Source organism: Macaca nemestrina, chromosome 1 (assembly GCF_043159975.1).
Source record: "Macaca nemestrina isolate mMacNem1 chromosome 1, mMacNem.hap1, whole genome shotgun sequence".
Classification (NCBI taxonomy): Eukaryota; Metazoa; Chordata; class Mammalia; order Primates; family Cercopithecidae; genus Macaca; species Macaca nemestrina.
Window position 1 is genome coordinate 224,468,979 of NC_092125.1, and position 27,377 is coordinate 224,496,355.

Here is a 27,377-nt window from a genome sequence, read left to right on the forward strand (position 1 = left end):
TTGGCCTCTCCATGCCAGGCCCGGGTAGGACCTGAAGCGGCTGCTGGACCTCAGGTTGAAACATGATGTTCCCGACATCTTGAGGACCTGAGGTTAGTGAGCTCAGAGGCGTTTGTGGCTCCCACTGCAGGCAGCTCCTGGTGGGGAGCCGGCCCAGCCCTGCACCCTCATCTGCCCTCAGGGTCTGGTTCAGGTTGGTCCTGCCAGCCCCTGGGAGCCAGTCCCCTGCCACTCGCCGGCTGTAGTCCTCCTGCCCGCTGGGCACTGAGCCAGAATGACAGGCCACCGTGGTAGGGCTCCCCGTGCACTGTGCTGTGGCTTAAGGTCCTCACATCAGCCCTGGATGGCCATCCTGTTACTTCCGTGTCAAACTGAAGCCAACAGAAATGCAGATCTGTCACCAGGAAGGTGACCCCAGAGCTTGTGCTGTGACACCCTGGCCATTCCCCATCCCCGCCGCCTCAGCCTGGAGCCGTGCAGCAGCTCCAAGCCCTCTCTGAGGGAGACAAGGTCTTTTTTACATGCTGACCCTGGCCCCCGCAAGGACTGCCAGGGATGGCTGGTGGACTCAGGTTTTCTGAAGAGTTGAGCCAAGTGCTTCCTGCCCGAACACCCTTCTCTGTGCAGTGAACTCTGGGGTGTCCTTCTGGCCCAGGCTCCGCCAGGCAGCGAGTCTCCCGTCCAAATCCCTAAGCCCCTCCAGGGACACTGTCCGGTCACACTGTGGCTACCCCAACCCGAGTCCCCCACTGAAGAGGAAAGAGAAAGTGGATGAGAGCCCCCTTAGCAGGACCCTGCCCTACCTGGAGGGCCCAAGCTGCCCAGGCAAACGAATACAAACAGCCAGCAAGCATCATTCAAAGGCTGTATCGTTTTTGGTTTCCTTTTTTGCTTTTGTAAAGAAAAATAAGGTTGTGTTTTCTGTTTGAACTAAAACATAACACCCCCTCCCGCCGGGCCTGTACCCTGGCTCTGGGGGATGCTGGGACCACAGGTCTGGGCAGGAGAGGCCAGGCTGCCTGGCTGAGAGGAGGGCGCGCCCTCAGAGCCAGAGAGGAAGGGCATTTGGGAATGGAGTTTGGTTAAGCAAAAAATAAAAAACCTTGACACACACGCCCACTATACAAAAATGGGGACCGTGAAGCGCTGCCTCCGAGTTGGAACCATTGCGGGCAGCTGGACTCAAAGGTCCTGAGGCTGTCCTGGGGCCCCCGTCCCTCATGTTTCAGGGGTAGGCAGGGCAGGAGGCAGCATCCACAGCTCTCAGGATAGGAGTCAGGGGAGAGGAGGGTGACGTCAGAGCAAGCTCCTTCCCCACGTTAAAAAAAAGTATTAAAAAAGCACCCAAAGCTTAAAAAAATGAATCCTCCATGGCAGGGAGAGTTGGGGGCATCCTGCTTACTAGCAAAATGCCTGACCTGGCAAAATGTGTAGAAAAATAAAATTAAACTTTATCCCTGAATGGCAGAGTGAAGACCCTTCCTCCCGCCCCACAGTGAGTCTCAGAATCCACTGAGGCAGCTGATTCTTCTCCAACTGGCAAAAGCACACGACCAGCAGACACGCGCTGCCCCAGGCCCGTGTCCGAGGCCCAGGGCAGGACGGCGGGGGGGCTCTGAGAGCCACGGGCGCACAGTCCCTCCTCTCTGCCTCACAGCATCGGGAGGGTCCCTCCTCAGCGCCAGGAAGGAGCCCCAGCAGGGGAGTGGGCAGGAGAACCAGGGGCAGATGGGACTCTTCGGGGCTGAAGGGAGGCAGGTGCCCGGGAGGGTGAGCGAAGGGGTGCAGTCTCATCTGAGATCTGAAGGCCCCCGTCAGCCTGCCCTGCAGTTCCATGCGCAGCTGAAGGAAACACAGGGCGAGGCGGGCCAGGGCTCTCTGCGTTCTCAGGGTAATGGGACTGCTTCCTGGAAGGTCAACAGAGGTCACAAAGCGGAGGGCATCTGGCAGGGGAGGGTGGAGCAGGGGCTTGCGCTGGGCGTTTGGCTGCTCAGACCTGGGAGCTCTGAGGATCCCGGGCACCCTTCTGCCCACTCCACAGGAAGGGGCAAGACAGGGCAGATGACAAGGACCATGCTTCCCTCTCCCCCAGGGGGCCTTCAGCTTAGTGGGGCTCTGAGGTCGCCCCAGGTGGGACAGGGGAGTACAGTACAAAGATGTGACCACGCCTGTGGGCGTGGGGCCGGAAGGCAGGCCGGGCAGCTCCTGCTGCAGTTACAGTAGTACTGGCGTCCCTGTCAGGCAGGGCTGAACGGTGTGGGGCACCCCAGGGTCATGCAGCCCCTTGGGGCTCCCTGGCTTCGGGATCAGAGTGTCAGCACCAAACACAGCCGATGTCAGCCAAGGAGGTGGGCGGCAGAGAGTGTGATCCCAGACACACACTCAGCCCTGCAGTCCGTTAGGTGAGGAGGGGCAGGTGTCCTGAGGACAGTCACAGTCCAGTGAGGTCAAGGCCCTGGAGATGAGGGCAGAGGCGGCAGCCCCTCCAGGGAGGGTCCTGAGGCCGGCAGTGGTGAAGCAACAGGCACCGGGTTGCTCCCCTCCGAGGGGCTCCAATAGTGGGTCAGCGCAGGCTCTGGTACAGAAACGCCGAGGTGAAGAGGGCATTGGCGGCCAAGCTCACGGCCAGCAGGCCCCGGACCAGGGAGGGGCCGAAACGACCTGCAAAGCAGAGAGACCCCGTCAAAACGTGTGTGTGGGTGAGGTCGCTGTGCAGCTGAACAGCCCCCCAGAGCATGCAGTTTGTGGGGAGCTCAAGGCTCTGCCCAGGGTGCTCCCCGAGGCTGGTGAGGCTCACCCCCAATTCTCTTGGCCAAAGGCTTCCCTAGCAGGAAAGATCCCCCATCCCTGCCTCCGTGAAGGCACAGCTTTTCATAACCCTGAGCCACCAGGAAGGCCGTGGGCTGGGCTGTCATGAGCTGGGGCCTGGGCGATGAGGCAGTGACCACAACGGCCACTTTACAGACGAGGACATGGGGGGCTGGGGACAGGAGCACCCGTCCAGGCCTCCGAGGGAATAAGCAGCCAACTCAGGTCCGCCTGCCGCAGCCTGCGTCCTCACCAAGCCCCCAAGCTGCCAGGCCACCCTGCAGTCTGGGGCAGCACTGGCTTCGGGAGTCAGTGCAAAATGATCTGCCCAGGAAAAGCCCTGCTTGCTGATCCATCCGTCTCCCTGAACACACCCCCTCCCCACCCGGGGAGTGACAACGTGGATCGATGACCTGGTCTCTTGCCCCTGAGCCCGGGGTCAGTGAGCAGAGAACCTGGGATCTGAGCCAGGCAGCTCGGCACTGGTGCGGGCTGCAGCCCCAGCGTGATGTGGTCCCGGCGTGCCCAGGCTCTCTGGGCACTTCCAGCCAGGATGGCAGCCACGGGCCACAGGTGCCTACTGAGCACTTGAAATATGGCTAGTGCAGCTCAGGAACAATATTTCAAACTTGATTTAATTTCAATTCAGTTAATTTAAACAGCTGCCCGGGGCCAGAAGCCACTGGAATAGTGCAGATCTGGGCCCAAACCCCGACGGTGGGAGTGCCGTCTACTGAGTCCCTGATCCTGGATTCAGAGGCGCCGGGTGGGTTACTCGTTGGCCACTCAGGGACTGCAATGTCCTGGAAGATTCTGTCAGCGCTCTGGACCCACCAGGGGGAGATGGTGGCTTTGGATGCGTGCCTGCCCCCCTCCCCTCCCACACCTCAGGGTGCAGACCTCTCCAAGTGGCAGCCTCCTCCGAGCAGCCCCTGGTGGTGGTGTCTACCACACAGGTGGATGACTGGGAAGAGTCGTCCTCTTTCTTGATGGAGTGGTTGCTGCAGGCACTGCCTCTTTCCAGCTTGGATCTCAGGTCTGCAAACAGAAGGGTGTGCATCTCAGTGGCGCTCACGGCTCCCCCCAGGGACAGACGTGGGGCAGCTGCACTTCCACTCTAAGGACAGTTGTCAGAAGTGGTGAGCCAGCCTGTCCCAAGCCACTCATCCACCCTGGACAGTGGGGGGCCAGGTCCTTGCCCCACTGTCGTGCCACCTCTGTCTGCCAGTATTCAGGGCCAAGGTGACCAGATCTCTGACATTGTAAGAGACACAGGAAATCTAAACATTCGAGGCTGGGTGCAGTGGCCCACGCCTGTGATCCCAGCACTTTGGGAAGCCAAAGTGGGTGGGTCACTTGAGGCCAGGAGTTCAAGACCAGCCTGGGAAACATGGTGAAATCCCATCTCTACTAAAAATACAAAAATGAGCTGGGCATGGTGGTGTGCACCTGTAGTCCCAGCTACTTGGGAGGCTGAGGTAGGAGAATCTCTTGAACCCTGGAGGAGGAGGTTGCAGTGAGCCAAGATCACGCCACTGCACTCCAGCCTGGGTGACAGAGTGAGACTCCATCTCAAAAAAAAAAAAAAAAAAAGGGAAATCTACAAATTCATGTGAAAGTTGTAGGTTTTGAAGGTTGGGGGCTAACTTTAAAAATTTTAAATGCTTTGCAGTACAGTACCATTTGAGTGAAACTATCTGTGACCACACGCACCTGGCAATGCGTGATGTATTTTCGATCAGTTCCAAGGAACAGAAGACCCTGAAGGTCAATTGCAAAAGGAGAAACTGAAATCAGCCAGTAGAGGGCAATGTCCCAGAGGGTTTGAGTCATGAGAGCCACAATGGGGTGCCTAGAGCTCCAGGGCAGGAAGGCACACACTGGAGTCAGAGCAAGGATGAGCCCCCCCACCGCTGCACAGCCAGGCCTCTTGGCAGCAGAGGCCCTCCCGCGGCACCTTGGGGCGCTCAGAAGGCCGTACCCAGGGCGTGCTTCATGTCCTGCAGGGGCGGCTTCCGGGGAACCTTGGGCGGCTCCATGGTGAAGAGGCTGCCGTTGTGAGGCGAGTGCTCATCTGAGCTGCTAGGCGTGGTGGGGGCCTCTCCAGGGGGTGATGGGAACAGCAGCAGCTTCTGTCCCTTCAGGTTGAGCCGGGCAGGGCTGATGAGGGGCCTGCGGTGGCGCAGAGAGCCGGAGCTGGAGGCCACCGAGCCAGCCACGGAGGGCGCTGGGGAAGGGAGTGGGGAGGAGGGGCAGCTCCCCGACAGCAAAGAAAAGTAATCTGGAGGGAGGGAGGAAGATGATATGAACGTGGGCTCTTGTCACCGCAACGCTACGATGCACTATTTCATTTCTGGGGGCTTTCTTCTATTAACCCGGGAAGAAAGGAAAGGTGCAGAGACTGGGGGCAGGGGGAGGTCCTGCTGCACAGCTGAGGGAGGAGGGGGCTGCCCGCTACCAGGCACCTGAGGGAGGGGAGAGATCCTGGAGCCTCAGCCACGACCTCCTGCCCTTGATTCCCATCCAAAGCCCCGGGCACCATCCGCTGAGAGCAAGGCCAGAGAGCAGCAAACCCTGGAGCCACAAGGCCAGCTCACCCAAGGCCCTGCTGCCAGCTGGCACCTGGTGCACCAGCTCCAGCCATGACCGCTGCTGAGGATGGCAGAGCAGCATGGTACCATCTGATCCTAGCGACTGCCATTCCCATGTCACGCAGGTGGAAACTGAGGCACAGGGTCACTTGCCCAGGGCTGAGATGTGAACACACACCTGAGGCCTGTCTGACCCCAAAGCTCACACAAACCACTGTGCTCTGGAACGCCCGGGCCTCACGCTGCCCCGTCCCCCCTTAGCTCTCCGTCCTCCTCACCTGAAACGGGAAACTCCCCAGATCGAGACATCTGAGACGGTGGGCGGCTACCGCTGAACAGATAGCCGGAGTCTGGAGACAGAGAGAAGCAGACAACACATCAGGCCTGTGGGCTACGGGCAGAGGCCCCCACAAAGGCTCTGGTGAAATCCCAATCCAGCCTTTGCTCTTTACAAATGTGCTTTCATGAAAACACAGGTGCTCCCGGATCCCTTGGACTGCCATCTGAGGGGTGCTGGGCACATTCCCTTTTTGCAGATAAAGAAACCGAGGCTCTGGCTGGGCATGATGGCTCATGCCTGTAATCCTAGCACTTTGGGAGGCTGAGGTGGGCAGATCACGAGGTCAGGAGATCGAGACCATCCTGGCTAATATGGTGAAACCCCATCTCTACTGAAAATACAAAAAAATTAGCCGGGTGTGGTGGCGGGGTGCCTGTAATCCCAGCTACCCAGGAGGCTGAGGCAGGAGAATCACTTGAACCCAGGAGGTGGAGGTTGCAGTGAGCCGAGATGGCGCTACTGCACTCCAGCCTGGGCGACAGAGCGAGACTCCGTATCACACACACACACACACAAAAACCGAGGCTCATGGCTCATGGCAGGTGGTGAGAAGAGTCAGCACCAGGCATATTGTCCACTCCTCAATCCATGCTCTTCTTCCCACACAAGGGCCAGCTTTTCCAGCCATCTAGTCCCACTTTTTCCACTAATCGCAGGCTCTGACTGCCTGCGCTCTCGAACCCAGGTAGCACCGACCACGCTGCCTTTTCCTAAATCAGGTGCATGCGCCCCAAGGGCAGGGGCCCCAATTCCAAGTGGCTGGCTGAGAGCTGAATGTGGGACGAGGCGACTGCCTGCCTCGCGTCCTGTTGCCACCTGCAGGCTCTGAAGGGTCTGTTGCAGCACGCAGATAACCCTCCCCTCACCAGGCCAGGGCATAGGCTGGATAAGGGTGGTCACAAGAGCCCAGCACGCCACCCAGGGTCCTTCTGGAACCCATTCTATGGATGCTGGGAGAGGCCGTTTTCCTGCTGGGCATGCGCTGCAGGACGCAGGGATGAGGCGTGCGGCAGAGGAGCAGACTGAGGACAGACAGGGAGACAGCAAGCTGGATTCTGGCCACAGCACCTGAGCGCGCTCCAGCGGGTCTCTGAAGACGTGAGCCAAAGCCCTGCAGGAACTCCTTCCGCCGACCCACCCTCTGGCGATGGAGACCAGGTTCCTCCCCCCAACCACCCTGGCAATGGAGACTGGGGTCCCATCTGTCACCGGACACTCCAAGACAAGCTTGCGCCCCACAGACCTCTGCTGCCACCTCAGACAGGCCGCTACTGTGTCCCTGCCTCTGCCTGTTCTTCTCTATCCGCGGGAGGCCCTGCCTCAGAGGCCGGAACTGGCCCTGGGATTGCCACGCTCCCCTCCCAAGGGGCTTGACACAGCAGTCCCTGAGCTCCACCGCCTCGGCCAGTGTGCACAGTTTACTCGGAGTGCTCAGGCCCAGGGCAGGGCTGCTCCTGGCACCTCCCACCCCAAGTTCCATTCAAGTGCCACCAGGCTGGGGTGCCCTGAAAACGGGGGTATCTCTGCTTAGGGGAAAAGCAAAAGCATCCTAATATAAACCTCGGCGTGTGCGCAAAATGGCCTGCCCTTTAACCGTATGACAGGAGAGGGCCTTGGCTGTTATCAGCATCTCCTCCCCTAGAATAACTGCAGTGGCCCCATTTGCTGAGGGGCATGTTGCAATTTTAGAGGAAAAGATTAGGGCACAGCACGGCGCACACATTTACCCAAGGTCATGTCACCAGAGCTGGGACTAAGGGGCCATGCTGGGGTTCCCAGATGATGTGGCAATTCTGGGCACTTTATTTTAATTTTTTTGACAGGGTCTTGCTTTGTTGCCCATGGTGGAGAGCAGTGGTGTGATCATAGCTCACTGCGGCTACCAACTCCTGGGTTCAAGTGATCCTCCCACCTCAGCCTAAATAGCTGGCACTACAGGCGCACGACATCATGCCCAGTATTAAAACACCTTTTTTGTAGAGACAGCGTCTCCCTATGTTGCCCAGGCTGGTCTTGAACTCCCAGCCTCAAGCCATCCTCCCACCTTGGCCTCCCAAAGTGCTGGGATTAAAGGCATGAGCCACCTATTCCTAGCTAGCCCCATTTCTTTGAGGGGAAACTGAGGCTCAAAGCTCCATTCTGCCTGTCTCTGTAGCAGGAACACTAACCGGCCCTCCCTACACTATGTGCCCACCCACAGTTCCGTCCCAGCTGCCCCCAGCCCTGTCTGCCAATGCCTAGGCAGCCCTTACCTGCTCGAGTCAGAGAGGGTATGGTTCCCAGAGAGAGAGCCCGGCTGAGGCGGCCGGGCAATGAGGAGGGTGAGGCCCGTCGAGGAGACTGGAAGAGCTGCTGGTTGGCAAGGGGCAGGAAGCTGGGCGGGCTGGGGATGAACAGAGACGCTGGAGAGCCTCCGACACTCGGGTGAGGGATGGCCAGGCTGGGGCTGGTAGGGAAGAGGCTGGCAGAGTCTCCTGGGAGGAACCTGCAAGGGCCCGTCAGGCACGGGACAAGAAGAGGGTCAGCGGGAGGTCCTGGAGGCCGCCTTTCTGTGGGTCCCACCCCTCTCCCACGGTGCAAGGTGGGGGCCTCAGTTGGGGTCCCAGAGAAGGCGTGCGTTAGTGAAAGCAGAAAAGCAATCCGACCGCATTCACACCATTAGGAGCGGGTGGCTGGGAGGTGCCAGCAAGACCCGGCCCTCCCCGCATGCCCCCTCCTACCCCTCCACTCACAGCAAACTATCTCCACTACGAGTCTCGGTATTAAAGTGACACTGTCGCCCTTGCCAACCTCATGCCAACCCTTTCGCCTTGAAGCAAAAATGCCCAGCCCTGTGCCAGGCACTCAATGAAGGTTAATGGACTTGGACTCCTTGCCACTTCTTGTTCTGTGCCGAGCCTCCCCACAGAGCGGCCGGGCTCAGGGACACCCTGGCTCATCTCCCAGACGGGCCTGGATCACAGGAAGTCAGGCCCCAGCACGGCTCTGGGCACCCTCTGTTTCCAGGCATGATTCCTGGAAGTTCTCCCACAGCTCTGCCCTTAGGAGGCTGCCTCCTGCGCTCTGGCCTTGCACTCTGGAAACTCCGCTGAAGCTCCTGGTAGAGCAGAACTGGGGGGCAGCCAGGCCTTGGAATCCCCCGGAAGGGCTCTCACGGGAAAACGCCAAAACCGAACTTACAAGAGACCCGTCAACGACCGCAAAGCTGCCTGAAAGACGGAAGGTGACAGTGTCTCTTTAACTCGAGATGGTACAAATCACACAGCAGGACCCGATGGCCCCACGCCAGAACATCAACCATGCTTCTGATTAAGGCACCCAATTACAGAGGGAAGAGAGGGACAGAGGCAGTTAATACATTAGTCCACCGTCTGGACGGAGCTCCGGGGGTCCAGCCTTACCTCGGTGCCAAGGGACAAAGGAGCCCAGCGGACAACGTGCTGGTGAGCGGGCAAGCTGGCCCAGGCCCTGCAGGAGCCGGGAGCTGGCTAAGGGACCTGTGCCCATCACGACTGAATGCTCGGGGATTGCTAGCCAAGCCGCACGCCACCAACCTCCCAGCTACTTTCCCTCTAAAATAAAGTTTTATAAGGAAAGTGTGAGGCCACCTGTTGACTTCCCAGAGAATCATGTAACCTTTCTAATGCCTTCCAAGGTACCAGGAGGTCACCGGGACTTCGGAACCAAAGGCGAGGCCATGTTTGGGGAATTAGGCATCAAGGCAGCTGAGCTCGGGACCCTGGGGAAGGGCCTGGACAGCAGGACTGGACACACCCTTGCTCTGCCCACTGACCTGTGCTTCCCAGGCCCAATGCCCGCTGCTTTGCCCTCAAGACTCCAGGGAAGGCTCCACCTCTACACAGAAGATGAGATTTTGTGTTGTCATGTTACAGAACTGTGATTCCATTTGGCAGGACCGCGCAGCGACTTCAGGGAATGACCCTGAGGGCACCCTCAGGCAGGGGCAGTGAAGGTGTGACTGGGACCTTAGGGCATGACCCTCCATGGGAGGGAGCTTGTGGGGCAGGGCTCTGGCCTCGAGCAGCGCCCCCAGCAGATGGCAGCAGGGCTCCACGCTGGGTTTCCTGTGCCTACCCTGCCCGGCAGCACAGATATAGCCAAGAGTCAGCCAAGGGTGACCAGGTCTCCCAGTGACCTGCGAGTACCGTTGGGAGACGCATGAAAGAAGGGTCCTAGTGTGTTGTGAGTATGAGGTGGTCGGCTGGGCCCCGCAGCTCCTGGCCCCGAGGGGTCACCTCCAGCAGGAGCGGCTGGGTCTTGCCAGTGCGTCCCCAGTCTTCCCAGCTCCTGCTCACACCACCCGGGGCTGCCTCAGTCCTAAAAAGCTGAATCTCCTGGCTACCTGGCACAGGTGCTGTTGTTCCCAGTTTGGTGCCACTGAAGATGGTGCTGTGGGGAGTTCCTTGGCAGTTTGACCCCCACTGTGATATGTGGGAACATCACTCAACGAGACCTCGTAAATCGCTCGCAGGGCTGGGCATGAGGGGCTGGGCTCTGTACGGGGGCCGCAGCGAGCCTCCCCCAGCTAAAGGAGCCCAATCTGTTGGACCCTGGAGAACTCCAAAGGTGCTGACATTTCCTTTGGTGAGAGGCCCCCCGACTGCCCTGTGCCGTCAAACCATGTCTGAGAGAGGGATTAAGAGGCCAGGATCAGGCCTGGATGCTGGCTGGGGAGTGCCGGCACGGATACACTCATCTGATAACAAGGGGAGATGTCTGGTCTTCTCCGACCCAATCCCAGCCCACGTCAGGAGTGGAAGGAGAGAGACCACGTTTTAAGCAGCAGTTTATTGAGATGGAAAAAATACGATCGAGCAAAGGCGAGCGAGGTGAGCCGGGCCCCCTAAGCCAGCTGGTGTCATTGTCACTGACTCCCAAACCTGACTCCTGTGGACGTGTCTGTACCCCAAACGCAGCTGCCCACCCCAGCCCTGGCACAGAGCCCTTCTGAAAGAAAGAAAAGAAGAAAGACGCGGCACCTGACGCCAGCGGGTAAAAGCAGGGCCCCAGAGGCATTTATTGAAAACACAGCATCCAAAACACGACATCTAGGCCAGGCGCAATGGTTACAGTGATGAAAGGGTCACTAGACAATTATCCACAATTCTACGACACGAGACAGAGACTCGGCAACAGTCACAGACAGAAAGGTCACAGGTTCCTTCCTGGGCAGGGCAGGGCGGGAGGCGGCAGGTGCGGCGTGGAGACTGCGTCCTGGTGGTTTGCTCCCAGGCAAGGGGTACAGGGAGTCTGCTTGGCCTGGGTGGGGACCCCAAGTCTGAGAGTGAGGATGGCCGAATCTACCTCGCTTATGTCTCAGAGACGGTCACCCGTTACCGGGATGACCCCACCTGGACCCTGGAAGGTCTGATGGCCGTCCCACGTCCCCTGTGAGGAGGAGTTCCCTGGCAGGGGTGACATTCCCAGTCAACAAGCCACAACACAGTGATGCCTGCACTCCCTCGGTTGTTGCCACAACACTCAAAAGTGCTGGAATTTTCTCCACATAGTGAAACTTTAAGGGATAGATGGATAATTTAGAAAGTCACACAAAACTCTAAAAAAAGCAGGAATCCTCACTCTGCTGAGAGCTACCTCCTGAGATGGCGTTCCGGACCCCGGCAGAGGGCAGGAGCGACATCAGTCGGCAGGAGGATCCTGGCCAGTGCGAGGGCTGGCTCTGGTTATTATAAATAATCTAATTTAAATACACACATACACACAGATGTCCTGCTTCTACCCAATGCCAAGAAAAGCAGAAATTAGCATCACACTGTCAACACTTCCTCGAGAACTGAAGATTCGAGACGCAAGCAACAGCATGGCCAGCCGACAGGACGCTGTCTCATCCTGGCTCCGCCACGTCCTTCTCTCAGACGGGCTTTGTGGGGTGGGGGCGGCATGAGTGGACAGGCAGGTGGTTCCCTGCCCCTCAGGCAGACACCACTGGGGGCTGCTTCGGCTCACCCAGCCCCACTCCTCACTGCAGAACCAGTGGGAAGTGTGGCCCCATCGACATATTTTCAGAGGGGTTTCCTCACCTCACACTCCACACAGAACAAGCTGAGCCCAGTAATGCTGAGGCCTTGTCTGAAGCCCCACAGGTCATCGGGCACAGAGGCCACAGAAGCCCCTGAGGGTCTCCCGACGCATCTGGGCTCCTTACTCGTGAAGTTGGGTGAGGTGTGAGTTGCTACCCAATCACTGAGGTAGGGCAACCTCCAGGACCCCTGGCGTGGCGGATTCACAGCAGTGAGGCCTGGCACCCGCCCCCCACTCCCATCCCAGCAGACCAGCTGGCAGGTGTAACCCTCATGCACCTGTGATCTGCTCTTGCCTCCCCGGGTTCCAACACACAGGAGAGAGGAGCTGGCACACCCTGGCCACATCTGGAAGGTGAGCTCGTGCTCAGAGTGGCGAGTGGCAGGACATGCGGGCCCCGAGGGAGTGGGCAGCCAGAGGGAACATGCCTGGCGGAGGATGGCCTCGGGCCACTCTTGACTGGGACCCCTGGATGAAGCCCCCAGGCCGGGAACTTCCTCTGCACGTGGCAGCCCCTCGACTTCCAGAGCGTGTCCTCATGAGCCACCTCATGTGATCCCCACACCCACTAAGGCTGGCACCCAAGGGCTCTGGAGAGGGGTCCCTCTCATTTCATAGATGGTAAACTGAGGCTGGGAACAGCAGGGACCTGGCCAGGCCCTGCTACTGAGCAGCAGGTCTGTGGGCTGCCCCCTCACCTAAGTTGGAGGGCAGAGTGAGGCTGGGTCATGGCGAGCAGGTGCCTCGGCAGCATCCAAGAGCCACTGCCAGGGCCTGGGGAAGCTCGTGACAGGCCAGGGAGGGAGAGGATGACAACAACCTGATGTCACTGAAGGCCTGCATACCCTGGGTCCCTTACCCTTGGAAAAGCTCAGATTCCCCAAGGTTAACACAGGCTCCTACTGCCCATCTCAGGCAGGGTCTCACTCCCCAAACTCCTAGCGAAGGCCAGGCTGGGCCCGAGAACTGCACTCTCCATTCCCAGGGACTCGGGAGGGTCTCGGAGCAAGAGGCCGAGCAGCAGACACAGAGCAGCAGCCCTGCCTCCTTGACGGCTCCACCATCTCCTGCAGGGCTGGTCCAGCCACAAGCAGGACCAAGGGGACAGACCGCAGGTGCTCCTCAGGGGCCAGGTGGGGGCTCTGTGCTGCCCCAGCCTCACTCTGTTGCATGGTTAGGGCATGCCAGGGGCCCAGCCTGCAGCCCCTGTCACCACCAGACAGGACCAGGCTCCTCACTCAACAGTGTCAGAGCCAGGAAACGGCATTGTGAGATGGGGGTGCCTGGAGCTACCAGCAGGAAGCCACGGGTCAGAGCCTGTGTGGGTGATGCCCACGTTCCAGTCACCAGGCCAGTGAAAGGGCCATTGGCCAGAGAGGTGGCAGCAGTGGTGAGTGGCTACAGGGCACTCGGGGATGGCTGGTGGTGCCAGAAAGGAAAAGGCGGGGCAGACTGACTCTTCGAGGCAGAGGAGGGACTGGGCCAGGACCTGGGGCTGTAGGGTGGGCGTGGGAGGGCGTGAGCAGGTGAAAAAGGGCAGGACAGAGAGGGGCCCGCTTCGGACCGGGCAAAGCCTGGGCCTGAGCATCGCGTGTCCTCCCCCCGCAGTCACGGCTGCTTCTCTGACCTTCGGGGCCGGAACCTCCGCGGGCCCGTCGCCTTCCTTGTGGCCACAGCCGCTGTGAAGCCAACCAGGCAGCACAAAGATGTGGTGCTGAACTTGAGCGTGTCCAGCCAGCTGGGCGGGGCGGCCTGTAGGTGCTGCTCAGCCAGGTGCAGCCCCAGCAGCAGGGCCCACAGGCAGGTGCAGAAGGCGTCGATCCTCCGGAGCCTGAAAGGGAAAGCAGTGGGGTCACCCCAGGGGAGGACAAGACCTCCTGGGTCCATGCCTTCCTTCCTGCCTCCTCTGCCTCCTCTGTCTATCCCTGGCCCTGCTCAGAGAGTCCAGAGCCAGGAGAGAGCGCGGGCTCAGAACCCCTCACACTCACACGCTGCCCGGCTCCGAGCAGGTGGCTCAGTGTTTCTCCTTGGCCTCTAGGTTCCAGCCTGTAACAGGGCTAAGGAAAATTCCTCCGAGTCGGTGAGGAGGGGCAACGGGGACACGGCACTCACAGGACACGCTTCCACTCAGGGAACTCCAGAGCCTCCCACGTAAGCCCCACAACCCAGGAGGCAGGTGGTTATCATTATCCTGACTTAACAGAGCCCGAGGAGGAGAGACGAGGCGACTGGGCCCAGCTCACAGCGGGTGTGCAGAGGGCTGGCTCAGAGGGCGTCTGCTGTGCCGCCTCACCTCACCTATGACTCCCAGTCCCTGGGCTTGTAACAGCGACATAGTGGAGTTCAGCCTAGGGCTGTGCACCCAATGGGGTCTCTTGGCCCCCACCCTAGACAGTAATCCAGCACACAGCCCCCCACCTGTCATTTCCCAGCCCCATGCACACCTGATGCGGCCAGCCAGCAGCATTGCCAGCAAGCAGGTGAGCAGGCCCAGTGCCACGACGCCCGTCTGGTGGCTCTGTCCGAAGGCCCAGGCCTCCCACAGCTTCTCCGCCATGTGCTCGGGGAGCAGGCCCAGCAGCTGCCGCCAGCCCTCGGCCCCAGGGGCAGTGCCATTGTCAGGTGTGGCCGAGCCATTGCCACCAGGTGGCAGGGCCAGGGGCACAGTGGTGCCCGGGGCGAAGGGGTCGCTGGCCCCATACAGTGTGGTGGTCAGTAGGAAGGCGCAGGCCAGGAAGGCGAGGGCACGGAGCAGGATGACCTGGACTGGGGACTTCACGGTGGAGGAGCAGAAGCTCTGCAGAGGAGGAAGAGAGGCAGGTTAGTGAGATGGCCAGGGAGCCACCCCCAGCCATCACTGGTGTCACTCTTTGAGGGGTTCCGGCCAGACCCACATTCCCACACATCCTGCGCTTGGTTCAAAAACTCACCACTGAGTTCCACTGGCCCGCCTCCCTTCTGGGTGGGGAGGAGCGCTGCTCTACCACACTCTCCGTTTAAAGAAATCTTTCCATATTGTAGAGACCTTATTTTGGCTCACTGCAACCTCTTCCTCCCAGGTTCAAGCGATTCTCCTGCCCCAGTCTCCCCAGTAGATGGGATTACAGGTGCCCACCACCACACCCAGCTAATTTTTGTATTTTGTTTTGTAGAGACGGGGTTTTACCATGTTGGCCAGGCTGGTCTTGAACTCCTGACCACAGGTGATCCACCAGCCTTGGCCTCCCAAAGTGGTGGGATTACAGGCATGAGCCACCACACCCGGACAAGTTGAGCCCCTTTACTTTGGGGAAGCAACATGCCCATCGGGCCACCTCCCTACCCCGCTCCCCAGTCCCCTGCATGTCGTTAGCCAGGGTAGGTGTCCCGGGACAGTGACTGGTATCACCATGCGTCTGTTATGTACGTATCTGAGCATGGGTTTTGGGGTGGCCCCGCTGTTTCTCAGCACTTTCCTGGCATTTGCATTCGTCTTCCTCGCAGCCTTGGTGGTGCACTCCAAAGTCCTGGACCCGTTTACAGCTGTGGAAACCACACTCAGGGAGGCCGAGAAACTGCACAGGGCCACGTATAAAGCCCATACTTGGTATGCAGTGGCTCCAGGATTTAAGCCCAGGACCATCCGGCTAAAACTAATTTTTATCATAGTACTCAGTTGATAGAATATTCTGGTTGTTTAAAAAATCAGATATGGAGGTTAAGTAGTAAAATCTACCCCCACAAAGAAACTCCTATCCACCCCTTTGTGTCCCTAGATGTGACCTGGGTCTGATTGGTATATGGTTTCCAGTCTGTAGCTGGGACACAGCCATGCCACCTCTGCCCTGCCACATGTCTGCACAGCAGCACACCAGGTGGACCCTGTCCTGGAGCTTTTGGTTCTCATTCTGACTACCTTGTTCCTGGTCTGAATAACTTACTACTGTACTTTTAAGGTTAACTTTTGCCACAGTTATCTGTCCATTTGTGTCAGTTCCAATTAAAATCACAATGGGGCCGGGTGTGCCCAGCACTTTGGGAGGCTGAGACGGGCGGATCACGAGGTCAGATCGAGACCATCCTGGTTAACACGGTGAAACCCCATCTCTACTAAAAATACAAAAAAAAATTAGCTGGATGTGGTGGCAGGCGCCTGTAGTCCCAGCTACTTGGGAGGCTGAGGAAGGAGAATGGTGTGAACCCAGGAGGCAGAGCTTGCAGCGAGCCAACATCGCATCACTGCACTCCAGCCTGGGGGACAGAGCGAAACTCCGTCTCAAAAAACATAAAAAAATAAAAATAAAGAAAATCACAATAGGAATTTTTGGTGAGAACTTGACAAAAGGATGGAAACAGTTATTTGGAGGCTGAGTGTGGTGGCTCACGCCTGTAATCCCAGTACTTTGGGAGGCCAAGGCTGGTGGATCATTTGATGTCGGGAGTTCAAGACCAGCCTGAGCAATATGGTGAAACCCCATCTCTACTAAAATACAAGTATTAGTCAGCTGTGGTAATACGTGCCTATAATCCTAGCTACTCAGGAGGCTGAGGCAGGAGAATCGCTTGAACCCAGGAGGAGGAAGTTGCAGTGAGCCGAGATCACGCCACTGCACTCCAGCCTGGATACCAGTGCAAAACTGTGTCTCAAAAAAAAAAAAAAAATTAAAAATAAATAAAAGGCTGGGTGTGGTGGCTCAGGCTTGTAATCCCAGCACTTCAGGAGGCCGAGGTAGGAGGATCACCTGAGGTCAGGAGTTCAAGACCAGTCTGGCCAACATGGTGAAACCCCATCTCTACAAAAACACAAAAATTAGCTGGGCATGACAGCAGTTGCCTGTAATCCCAGCTACTTGGGAGGCTGAGATGGGAGAATCGCTTGAACCCGGGAGGCAAGGTTGTAGTGAGCCGAGATTGTGCCACTGCACTCCAGTCCGGGTGATAGAACGAGACTCTGTTTGGGAAAGAAAAAAAAAAAAAAGGCCAGGTGCAGTGGCTCACACCTGTAATCCCAGCACCTTGGGAGGCCAACGCAGGTGGATCATCAGAGGTTGGGAGTTTGAGACCAGCCTGACCAACATGGAGAAACCCCGTTTCTACTAAAAATACAAAATTAGCCAGACGTGGTGGTGCGTGGCTGTGATCCCAGCAAAACTTCATCTCAAAAATAAAATAAAATAAAAATAAGTAAAAATAAAGCGGCTCAGCTCTGAAGAGCTACCCTCTGGTCACTGGGGCCCAGTCTCCTGGGAGGGTTTCCTGAACAAACTCAACGCCCCCACCCGCGCCCTGTGGATGCTGCCTCTCACCTGTGCGTGGGTCTGGTCGGCCTCCCGGCGCTTGAACTGGTGGCTGAGTAGCAGGGCGCGCAGCTGGCGGTTCTGGTGCTTGATGTAGTACTCCACGGCTGCTTGGCATGGCCGGCACAGCTTGTACATCTGCTCCAGGTGATGCCGGTACACCTCGACCTCCTCGTCATACCTGCCCTGCGGGGTGGGGGGAATAGGCTCGGCATCTGCAGGGGTGGCTGAGCTGCCTCCGTCTTACAGGTCAGACGTGGAATCAGATCCTGACCTGCCACTTAGTAGGGACTGATCGGGGCAAGTCGACCCCACTCTGAACCTGCTTCCCCTCTGCCCAACAGGACAAATGCCCACTGTGTATAGCCATGTGGGCTACTGGGAGTGAGAGCCAATCCAGGGCAGGGCCCACAAGTGATGGGGACACTAACAAGGTTCTGTTGCTCCAGGGATGCACCTGCAGGCCAGGAGCTCAGGGTCTGCTCCCCAGATGCAGAGCTCCAAGAAGGTGGGTGAACATGGGGGAAGGTGGCTGCGGGCTGACACTGCCTGGACTGGGGCAGATGGGCAACCCAGACTGTGGTGCCTGCCCTTCCCCTTAAATGCTAGAGAATCCCTGGCCAGGCCTGTCTCTTTGTGGCAGCTGAAGGTTTCTTTCGGCTTCTGGAATAGCCCAGAAGACAAGTCCCCTCCTCCCACCCCTCAGATGTGCAGCACTGCGACTCTCCCTCCCTGTTTCTGAGGGAGCAAATGTTCTGGCCTGCAGGGCCGGGAGGGTGAGGAGTGTGATCCCTTGCTGGGACCAAGCATGCCGAAAAAGCTGCCTGGCTGCCAAGTCACCCCTGCCTTCCCCTTCCCGCAGGTTCCCCATCCCTGCCTTGGCCTGAGTTCACCTCTGTTCTCCCTCCCTCCCAGACTGGACCCCAGGAAAGCCCGTGTCTCTGGGCCCCAGCTGGGACCTGCCTCTTGAGGTGACAGGACCCCCTGGGCTGGCCGAGGGCAGGAAGGAGCAGCCGGTAAGCAAGGCTCCTGGACTTCATGGAGGGCACAGGCGAGGCAAGGCTCCCGGCTCAGCCCAGCTCCTAATGCCAAGCCTCTCAGCAATGTCTAGCTTCCTCCACCTCCCAGAAGCCAGTGGCATCTTCCACCAACCCCACAGCAGACTGTCAGGGCCACCAGCAGGCACGGCTGATTCAGAGAAACAGGACAGAGTGGGTTCAAAAGAGCCCCACCTGGAGCCCAAGGTCCCTTCCTCCCTCTGCCCAGGGACAAATTCCTCTGGACTGGCAGGTGCTGAGGTTTCCACGGTGTTCCTAGGCCTGGAACCCAGAGAGCAGTGACTGTAAGACACGGGGAGAAGCAGCTCAGCTCCAACGGGGGATGGAAGAACTAACACATCCTGGAATGTGCTGGCAGCGGCCAGGATGAGGGGCCCCTTTGGGCACTCTGGACAGAAAAGCCGCTGTCTAGCAGAGCAGGGGCCAGAGGCCCAGAGCCAGCACCCTGCACGTGCCTCTCCCCCCGCTGCTCTAAGCACCCCCAGCCCCAGCCAGGGCCCCTCCCCTCCCAACCCGGCCTCACCTCCTCGCGGGGAGCGAAGGCAGCCAGCTGCTTGATCTTGGTGGTCTGGTGGTGGTTGCACCTCTTGCACAGCAGGACTTGGCTGCTCACCCACTGCTGCGGCTGCGAGGGGTCGCGCAGGCTGGGCGCGCTGCTCACCACGTGGTTCAGGTGCTCCATGTACTGGGCGGGGATCGGCTTGTTGTAGTCACCATTCTGCGGGATAGAAGTGGGACTTGAGGTCGGTGGGGAGCCCCTTACCAATGGGTGGGCAGGCCTTCCCAGCCTGCTCAGGCTTGGTGATATCCCTGGGGGCCTGCTCCAGGCAAGTGACAGTAGATCTCAAACATCTCCATTCTTTTTTATTTTTTTGCACACAACAGCAGCTGCTTTTCTTCTCAAGACATCTCCATGGAACCCAAAGGCCACCTAGCCCGAGCACAGAGCAGGGCCTGCAGCCCGCCGCCCACCCACACACCTCTAGCCAGCCTCTGTCCTCAGAGCCCCGCCCTCTCAGAGCTCAGTCTGCAAAGCCCGGTCTAGTCCAGGGGGCGGCACACTATGGCCCGTGGAGGAGCTGCCTATTTCTGCAGTTAAGTTTCGCTGGGACACCGGCGGCCTAAGTCACTCTTGTATTATCCACAGTGGCTCAACAGGGTTAGCAGTTGTGACAGAGACCAAATGGCTTCCAAAGCTGAAAATACTATCTGGCCCTTTGCAGAAAAGGTTTGCTAGCCCTGATATAGTACAGAGAATGAGACGCAGAGCCAGAAAGACCTGGGTGTGAACCCGAAATCTGCCACTTTTAGTGGGATAACCTTGGACAAATTGCCATGGCTCCCTGCGCCGGGTTCCTCAAGTGAGGGGACAGCACCAGGGCAGTGGTGAGAATTGAGTGAGACAATGTACATGACACACTACACTCAGGGCTTGGAGAGGACAGGGTGTGGGGCCCACTAGCCCCGGGGCAGGGCAGGGACACCAAGTGGTCTCAAGGTGCAATCTCAGGATCCCCACCCCCACGAGCCCACCCACCCGCCTGCCTGTGACCCACACCTCCTGGAAGCCGTTGTACTGCTCGCAGTGGGGACAGTCCCAGCAGTTGCGGTTCCCATAGGGCACCAGCGTATCCTGGTTGCAGAACCAGCAGTTGACCATCGTGTGCGTTGGCTTCATCCTGTGGACCAAGGAAAGAGCGGGTCGGCCTGGAAGACCCCAGCACCTGCTGGAGAGGGATCTCCATGCCCTGCCCCAGGGCCACCAGGGAAAAGGTGCTGGGAGTGGGATCTGGGGACGCAAAGCTGGACGTGCTCGCCCCAGGCTGACAGGAGGAACAAGGGCTCTGAAGGAGAGAAACACAGACTGGGTGCAGCTGCGTCCACCCAGGAGGACCGGACAGGGAGGCCACGGCCAACCTGGGCTTCTCAGTCTTCAAGGGGAGGCCAGCTGGGGCCTCACCAGATCCCTAGGCTCCAGTGCAGCCACATGGGGACCCTGGGCCACCAGCTCCTGGTGACCTGGGGCTCACATGGAGGGCAACAGGAGTCAGGGCTGGCCAAACCACAGGGCTGACTGGGACCAGGTTCTAGGACCACCCCTCCCATACGAGGTCCTCGATCCTGGGCTGCAGAAAGGGTGCGCCCCAGGGATATTCCAGATTGAAAGGGGCCTCCTGTGCTCCAGAGAGAGAAAGTCCCAGGATGTGAGAGCCAAGGAGGCTGAGGGGAGGGAGCAAGTGACAGCTGCCCAGTCTGGGGCCAACCCTCTCTGGTGGAGGGGACAGTGGCCCTTGCTGGCTACACGTGTGGTGACAGGTGGGGCCTCGGGATAATCCCAGCCCAGACACTGTGGGATCTATGCTCTGGGCCCCCCTCTACCCTCCTCACTGGCTGTGGGACACTGGGGGCCTGGGGAGGGGTAGGGAGAGAGACCGCCACTGCCCAACAAACCCCCCCAGTTCCAGGAATCCAGAAACAATGTGGGTGACAGGCAGCAGCTGTGGGAGCCCTGGGGCCCCAGCTTTGCTGCTCCGACTCCCCACCTCTCCCCCATGGGCCACCTCCAGCTCAAGGACACCGCTTAGGCCCCTGCCAAAGTGGGCAGCCACTTCCTGCACAGATGGCCCCCCTTGTCCACAGGACCAGAGAGCATGGCCCTCTGGCCTTTCATCCTGAGGTACTGCTCAGAGAAAGGACGACGGAGCCCCGGGAAGTTCCTGTGCTCTCAGCCTCAGTGTCCACATGACCCTGGCTTCTGCATGCTGCAAGGATGCAGTGACACAAGACAGAAAGGTGTTGTGCTCAGCAAAGTGCCAGCTCTGCCCCTAACCCATCGGGCTGGCCAGAGGCCGGAGGCTGGGCCCTGGGAAGCAGGGCTCCCGCTTCTGACACCACTGCTGCTGCCTGGCCCTCCCCTCCACCCGCTTCTGACCAGGGGCAGATGAAGGGAGATGTCTGATCACCTGTCAGTTGGGGACAAAAGCACCTCCCCCACAAGGGACTACTCGTGGGATGCACTTAACAGTGCCTGGCCTAGAGTACGTACCCAAAAAAGCCAAGTTACACTGAGGGTGGGGAGGCTTGGGAGAGAAGGGGAGATGGGACCAGGCCCTGCGGGGAAGGCCCGGGGCCCACAAGGGCAGCTGGGATCTCCATCAGCAGCCTCGGCCCACACCCTTCTCACCCCACACCCCCTGCCCCAGCACAGGCCCGAGCCCTCACAGAGGACAAGGACCGCTACATCTTGTCAACAGCACGGAGACAGTGGGCAAGGCCTGCGGACCAGCGACAAAACGGAGCCAGCCAGCTAGGCAGGCAGCACGGCAACAGGCACAGCCTCGGAGAGCAGCTCTGCCTTCTAGGGCCGCCGTCTCATCCCTCACCTGTCAAAGGGGGCTGCTGAGCATCCCTGCCTCAGGAGAGGCCACTGTGAGGATCCTCAAGGAGAATGCAGAGAGGCGCTCAGTGCTCGACATTAGGACAGCGCCACCGGGCGCCAACTACACAAACAGCCAGGGCAGGAGACTCGCTCTGGGGCGTGTGGAGACCTGCTCTGCTGCGGTGCCCGCATCTAGCACTCCCGGGCAACTAAGCACATGGCTTTCTCTGTGCTAATTACTACCTGTTTTACAGGCTTCTTTGTAACTGTGCACAGGGGCGTATCCTGATGGGTGATGACCTGCTTGTGTGACCCCATACCCCAGAGCCCGGTGCCGGGACAAGGCACTGCACCCAACTGCCTTTGGGTGATGGGCTTCCTGTCCCCATGGAGGGCCCCTCGGCTCTCTTACCCTGTTTGAAAAGGAAGGTCAACCCTTGAGCCTGCCTGGGGGACCAATGACAGCTCAGCAGGGGCTGTGGCTTCTGTCCAGGGCGCCTGCCATGAAGCCCCGCCCACCCCAGGAAGTCATGTTTCCATTCTGAATCTCCAGCTCTGTTGCTAGGGAAATGGCTCCACTGATCTAGAATGAGCCGGCCTGGAAGGGGACGGGGGAGGCAAGGGATTAGCCCTTGTCCCTGGGGCCAGCAGCTCTAACTCCGGTCACTCTCAGCCCTGGGTAATCCCTGCCAGAGTTGAGGGTGGGCTCTCTCATGGCCAGAGCAGCTGCCACCCACTTTGGCCAGGCGGGCCCTACCTGCTAGGGGGTCCTTTCCCACAGTGCCTTTGGGGGCAAGCCCTGAAAAGTCCCGAGGGGCAGGTAGGCCAGGGGGCGATGGGGAGCTGGGCATGAACTGCAGGTCCCCCAGGCGCCAGCGTGGCGGCGTCAGACACATGACCTCATGCGAAACACTGTCCACAGCTCGGAGAAGGTCCCCACACAGGTGGGGGCAGTCCTGGCTCCTGGCCTATGCGTGCCTCTGCCCAGCCTGTTGAGGCAGCATCTGGGCTGATCTCTTCTGGACCCTGTTTTTGCTCTGGGAGACGCCCCCAAGTTTCCCTGATAAACCCCTCAGCTCACTTCTCTTCTGTAAGCTAACAACCTCCATCCTTGACTCTGGGACAAACCACAGTTGGTGTACAAGGTTTGAGGTGACATGACAGAATGTCCCTGCAACACAAGCAAGAGGGGAGCTCGGGCCTGGAGGGGCTGCCCCTGCCCATAACGGTCCCAGCTCTGGGAGGACAGCAGCTGGCCCTATAGCTCCCATTGGATGGGTGGACACGAGGGCCTGGAGGCCACTCACCCAGCTCCTGCTAGCTTGATGCTGAGCCCCTGGGAAGCCTGAGGAAGCCTGGAGGGAGATGGGTCCCTCAGAAAAAGCTAGGGCAGCTGCACGCTCTGTACCTGCCCCGTCCACAAGCCCAACATACACCCTGAGGGAAAACAAGACGGGCACGTGTCCTTAATGATGACACCACTCCAGTGCCCTGAGCACGGACATGTACTAAAACAAAGCTCCTGCGGGACGCCTCACTATTCCCTGCAGGTGGGAGGGGCTCTGTTCTAGGTGTGAGCCCAGCACTGGGTCCTCAGCCTAGGAATGTGCCAGGGAGGGGGCACCTGCTAGAGGGGGCACTGGATGGGGCCTGGTCCCTGCCCTGGGGAGCTCAGTGGCTGTAGCAGGCTGGCCATCTCCCGGAGTCTCTGCCCAGCCCTGGGAAATCACCACCTCCTCAGACAGGGGCCTAGTACATTGCTCGGGACCTTGGACGCTACGTGCTGGCCCCAGCGGGGGGTTGGAAAGACTGTAAGAGTCAGGTTCCCTCAGGGGCCCAGAGAGCCAGAGGCCAGCCTCCCAAGCAGCTCCTCGCCTGCACTTCCTGCTTAGGTGGGCAACACTGTGTGTCACTGAACCAGAAGGACCAGAGAAGAGGCCTCCGGGGCTTCAGCGACAGCAGCATCAAAATGCAACTCAGAACTTAGCACTGCCCATCTCCAAGCAAAACAGACTTGAATCCACAGCAGTAACTCCACCACCAGGATGGAAAACACCCCAATCCACCATTCTAGGGTCAGACCCCAGCCTGGTGTGAGCAGAACATCCCATCAGTTAAGCAAGAACCACGCTAGGCTGGCGGAGATGCAAACATGAGCAAGACAAGAACGACGACCTCCCAGGGCAGCTGGTGACAGATGCCACAGGACAGAGGCCAATAAGCGGGGCATCTGCGGTCGCCCTGAAACACAGCTGTGCTCACCAGCAGGGCAGATGGCAGAGGGAGGGGACCACCCAATGTGTGCCCAGGGTGCGGCGGTCGCTCAGGGAGAGCGCGCAGCAGCAGGACAGTGAGTGGGAGGGGTGAGCCTGGAAACGGGAGGGGTACAGTGGACTCTGACTTCCAGAATGAGGCTCTGCTGTGTTCCTCTGGGAGGCTGCATCCTCTTTGTCCCCAAACACTAGAAAGGAGACAATCCCAGTAAACATCAACAAAGCCCCGGAGGCGGGACGGTGGTGTGTGCAGGGATGTGCTGGCAGAGCATGGATCCTGGGCATCGTTTGAAGAGGGCTGAGGACAGGCGCCCGAGCAGCAGCGTCCAGGGCACAGGGAGGCCTAAAAGTCACAGCCTTCCCAATGGCCTGGACACAGGGAAGTGAAATTGGGGCATCTGCGCTGACCATGGTGTCTTCCCATGGGTGCAGAGAAGCAGCCAAGGGGCTCCGTGAGCACCTGGAGGTTGAAGCTGGGCTGACAGCTGAAGTTCTGGTGCGAGGCAGGGGCCTGCCATTTAACAGCCGGGTAATGTGGGGCAGGTAGCCCAACTTCCCCAAGCTCTGGTTTCCTCATCTGTAAAATGGGAGAACAGTACGGCCCGCCCTGGCGGTTTCATGAGGAGACAGTGTGCTGTGCTTCCAGCCATCAGCTGCTCCCATCAGTAACAATCATGGGAGCAAGAGGACTCCATGCGTGGGGAAGCCAGGACAGGCCCTGACTGAGGCTGTGGGAGGACTCAGTCCTTCAGAGAAGCAGCCTCCTTCCCAGGTGCCTCGGCCAGTCCTAAAGCACAAGGTGGGGCTGACCTGCCCGCTCCCTCTACATCTTCCTCTCTGCCATCTCTATGCTGAGCCTGCAAACACCCACCCAGCCAAGTCGCCTTCCAAAAACAGCTCTCCTTACATGCCCTCCCGAGGGTCATTCAAAACCCACACTGCAGCCAGAGTCAATGTTTGGTTCCTCGCTGTCACAGCACTCTCCTTCTCGGAGGAAGGCTCAACTTCTTGCTAGGTTGGTCTGGCTTCTGAATCGTGATAATGGCCAATTTATGACCTCCAGGTGAAACCCAGTGCTCTGTGAGGACATCTGAAAGCATCCTGGGAAAGGCTGGCCCTTCTCGGCCCAATCAACAGCAAGGGTCCCAATGCCACACCATGACCCACTGGTGTTGTCAGGGGCGTGAAAGGACTTCCAGGCACCCTCCTAGTTCCCCTGACACCAGCTAGCCCAATACCTCTTCAAGGCCCCAGACTCTTGTTTCAGGAGATGGAGCGCTGTGGCCAGCAGGGCAGGAAGGGGAGACAGGACCCCTGAGGACAGCCGCAGTGTGCGGCACAGTGAGCCACCCAGTCCAAGCCCAGCCTCCATAATTACAACAGAGGCGCTGTGTGGCTGGGAGACTATCCCCTTGCCCAGGCTCTGATCCTTGGGGCAACACTCCTCATCCTGGCTTAGCTGAGAGGCAGCCTCGTCCAGGAAGAACACCGGGTGCTGGACCAGCTCAGCTGGCAACATGCTCTGGGAATCTAAGCAAATCACCTGAGGTCTCTGGACCTCAGTCTCCTGGGTATAAAACCACCGGCTTGGACAAGCTGGTCCTGCAGATGCCCGGCTTCCAGAATCCAGCAGAAACTGACACGGAGAGACTTGGGTTGTCAGGGACCCCTGGGCTGGGGTCACTCAGTCCCCAGCTACCCTCCTTAGTCACATCTGGCTGATCCTCCAGACACAGCTGATGTCCCTCCCATCCCTTCCTCCTCTGGGAAGCCTCTGCGACTCAACCGCCTGTACTTCTTTTTCCCTGTCTTTCCCCTGGAGGAGAGAAGCAGCACCGGTATGGGTTAAGGAAGAACACACAGACCAGCCAGACGGTCAGGGTTCAAACCCCAGCTCTGCCGCTGAGTGGGCAAGTCCCTTCTCCCCTTTTACTTAAGGGTGTGAGCTCCCTGCATCCCTTGCTGAATGCTGCAAACCCATCCACTCTTTCTAGGATGTTCTCACAACCCCAATTTCCCCCCTGCTCTCTGGAAAGGTGGATCAGGTGGAGAAACAGTAAGCTACCTGCGCGGCTCTGCTGAAGCAAGAGGCCACTAAGCTTTTATGCCTGGCGAAGGAGGCCGATGAAAGAGGCCGGATCTGAACACGGGAGCCCACATGGCCCGTGAGTGGGGCAGGGATGAGGGTGGCCCGGCCCGTCATGAACTGTTTTGAGGCATCTCAGGCCTTGCCCACCTCTGGGAGGCAGCCCATTCTAGGGATCTGCCCTACAGGCTCCATGGGCTCAAACCATGATTCCTCTCGTTAACAGCAATTTACTCAGCCTCCCTGTCCCTCAGCTGCTCTAGTGGAAGCAGGGGCTGTGGCTCTGAAACGCGCGGATGTGAGGCGTGTAGAAAAACACCTGGGACGTCACATGCCGAGTGGCAAGCGCCAGCCGCGATCGCCAGCATCGCTGTACACCGGGGCCCAGCACCGGGCTGAGGGCAGGGGCGGCCCGCGCGCACCGGCTCCAGCCCCGCGCGGCTCCCGGAGGAAGTTTGTGGGCCCCGCGCCGCGCTCCCGCCCGCACCCCACGTTCCCGGAGTCCCCGCCGCCCCCCCTGACTCCGCAGCCGCTTCCCGACTGCAGTCCCAACCCGGTTTCGGGGGACGGCGGCGCGCGCTGGGGGGTCTCCACACGCCCGCGGGCAGGCCAGGTCCGGGCCAAGGAGGGCAGCGGGCCAAGGCGGCGCGGAGGCGGGCAGCGGGCCGGGGCGGCGCGGGGGCGGGCCCGGCGGGCGGCGCCGAGGGCCGCGTGGGGCCAAGCCGTGCACTCACCTCCGTGCGATCCGGTAGAGCAGCACGCCGGCCGCGGCGCACGCCGTGACCCCCAGGCCGCCGGCCAGGCCGGCCGTGGGGCAGCGGGCGAGCAGCGCGCTCACTCCCTCCATGGCTCTCCGCGTGGAGGGACGGCAGGCCGGCAGGCTGGCAGGCGGGCAGGAGGCGGCAACGCCGGGGCCGCGGGCCGCAGGCGGGACGCGGGGAGGCGGCGCGCGCCACCTCGCGCCGTGACCTTCGCCGCTTTGTAGCGGGCGCGGGCCCGCCCCCTGACTCGGCGCGCTCCCGTCGCGCAGCCAATCGGGACGCGGGGCGAGCCCGGGTGGGCGGGGCGGCGGCGGAAGCGACAGCGCCGGCCCGGGAGCGCCCCCACGCGGCGGGAGGTGGAAGGCGGTGCGGGGAGGGCGGGGCACGGAGCCCGGTGGGAAAGCCCCGCCCTCTGCCTCCCGCGCCCGCCGCCAGGCGGGGAGGTCTGGCTGCAGACAGTACACCGAGCTTCTGCGAAGGGGAGCATCTCCAGAGTACGCAACTTCTTGTAATTAGTCTTTTTCCCCCTCCCTAATCCTGTCTAGTCAAACCCAGCCTCTGCGCCCAGTGCTGTTTAGCAGCTCCTTAAGCCGCTCCAATGGTTGAAAAACTAGTTTTTTAGAAACACGATCATCCACGGATAGGGACATGGTTAAATAAATCATAGGACAGCCATAGTTCGCAACATAACGCAACCATTGGAAAGAATGCCAGATCCAGGCAGGGCGCGGTGGCCGCACTC

General features: G+C 59.6%; 1 protein-coding gene across 2 annotated transcripts; it reads right to left on the bottom strand.

The window, feature by feature from the left end:
• Positions 1–851: 851 nt before the first annotated feature.
• Positions 852–26,836, bottom strand: LOC105479036 (transmembrane protein 201). Of its 2 annotated transcripts, none has more exons than XM_071101166.1 (11): positions 26,609–26,836; positions 19,695–19,815; positions 18,660–18,854; positions 17,088–17,264; positions 14,247–14,599; positions 13,430–13,633; positions 7,992–8,224; positions 5,678–5,749; positions 4,790–5,089; positions 3,709–3,846; positions 852–2,661 (listed from the first exon to the last, which is right to left on the bottom strand). In XM_071101166.1, the coding sequence occupies exons 1-11, from the start codon at positions 26,719–26,721 to the stop codon at positions 2,564–2,566; spliced, it is 2,004 nt and encodes a 667-aa protein (XP_070957267.1). In that variant the 5' UTR covers positions 26,722–26,836; the 3' UTR covers positions 852–2,563. The 2 variants fall into 2 exon arrangements, with proteins under 2 accessions (XP_070957267.1, XP_070957274.1); XM_071101173.1 differs by lacking the exon at positions 26,609–26,836 and adding an exon at positions 21,928–26,294.
• Positions 26,837–27,377: the final 541 nt, after the last annotated feature.

What these genes read in the sequence shown, in the direction of transcription:
- LOC105479036 (XM_071101166.1), bottom strand. Translation starts at nt 26,721, where the DNA reads ATGGAGGGAGTGAGCGCGCTGCTCGCCCGCTGCCCCACGGCCGGCCTG. An exon ending in CCTTCGCTCCCCGCGAGGAG is followed by an intron (nt 17,265 to 18,659) that starts GTGAGGCCGGGT and finishes CCCACCCCGCAG; the next exon opens with GGCAGGTATGACGAGGAGGT. An exon ending in GGAGGCTGCCACTTGGAGAG is followed by an intron (nt 2,662 to 3,708) that starts GTCTGCACCCTG and finishes TCTGCTTTGCAG; the next exon opens with GTCGTTTCGGCCCCTCCCTG.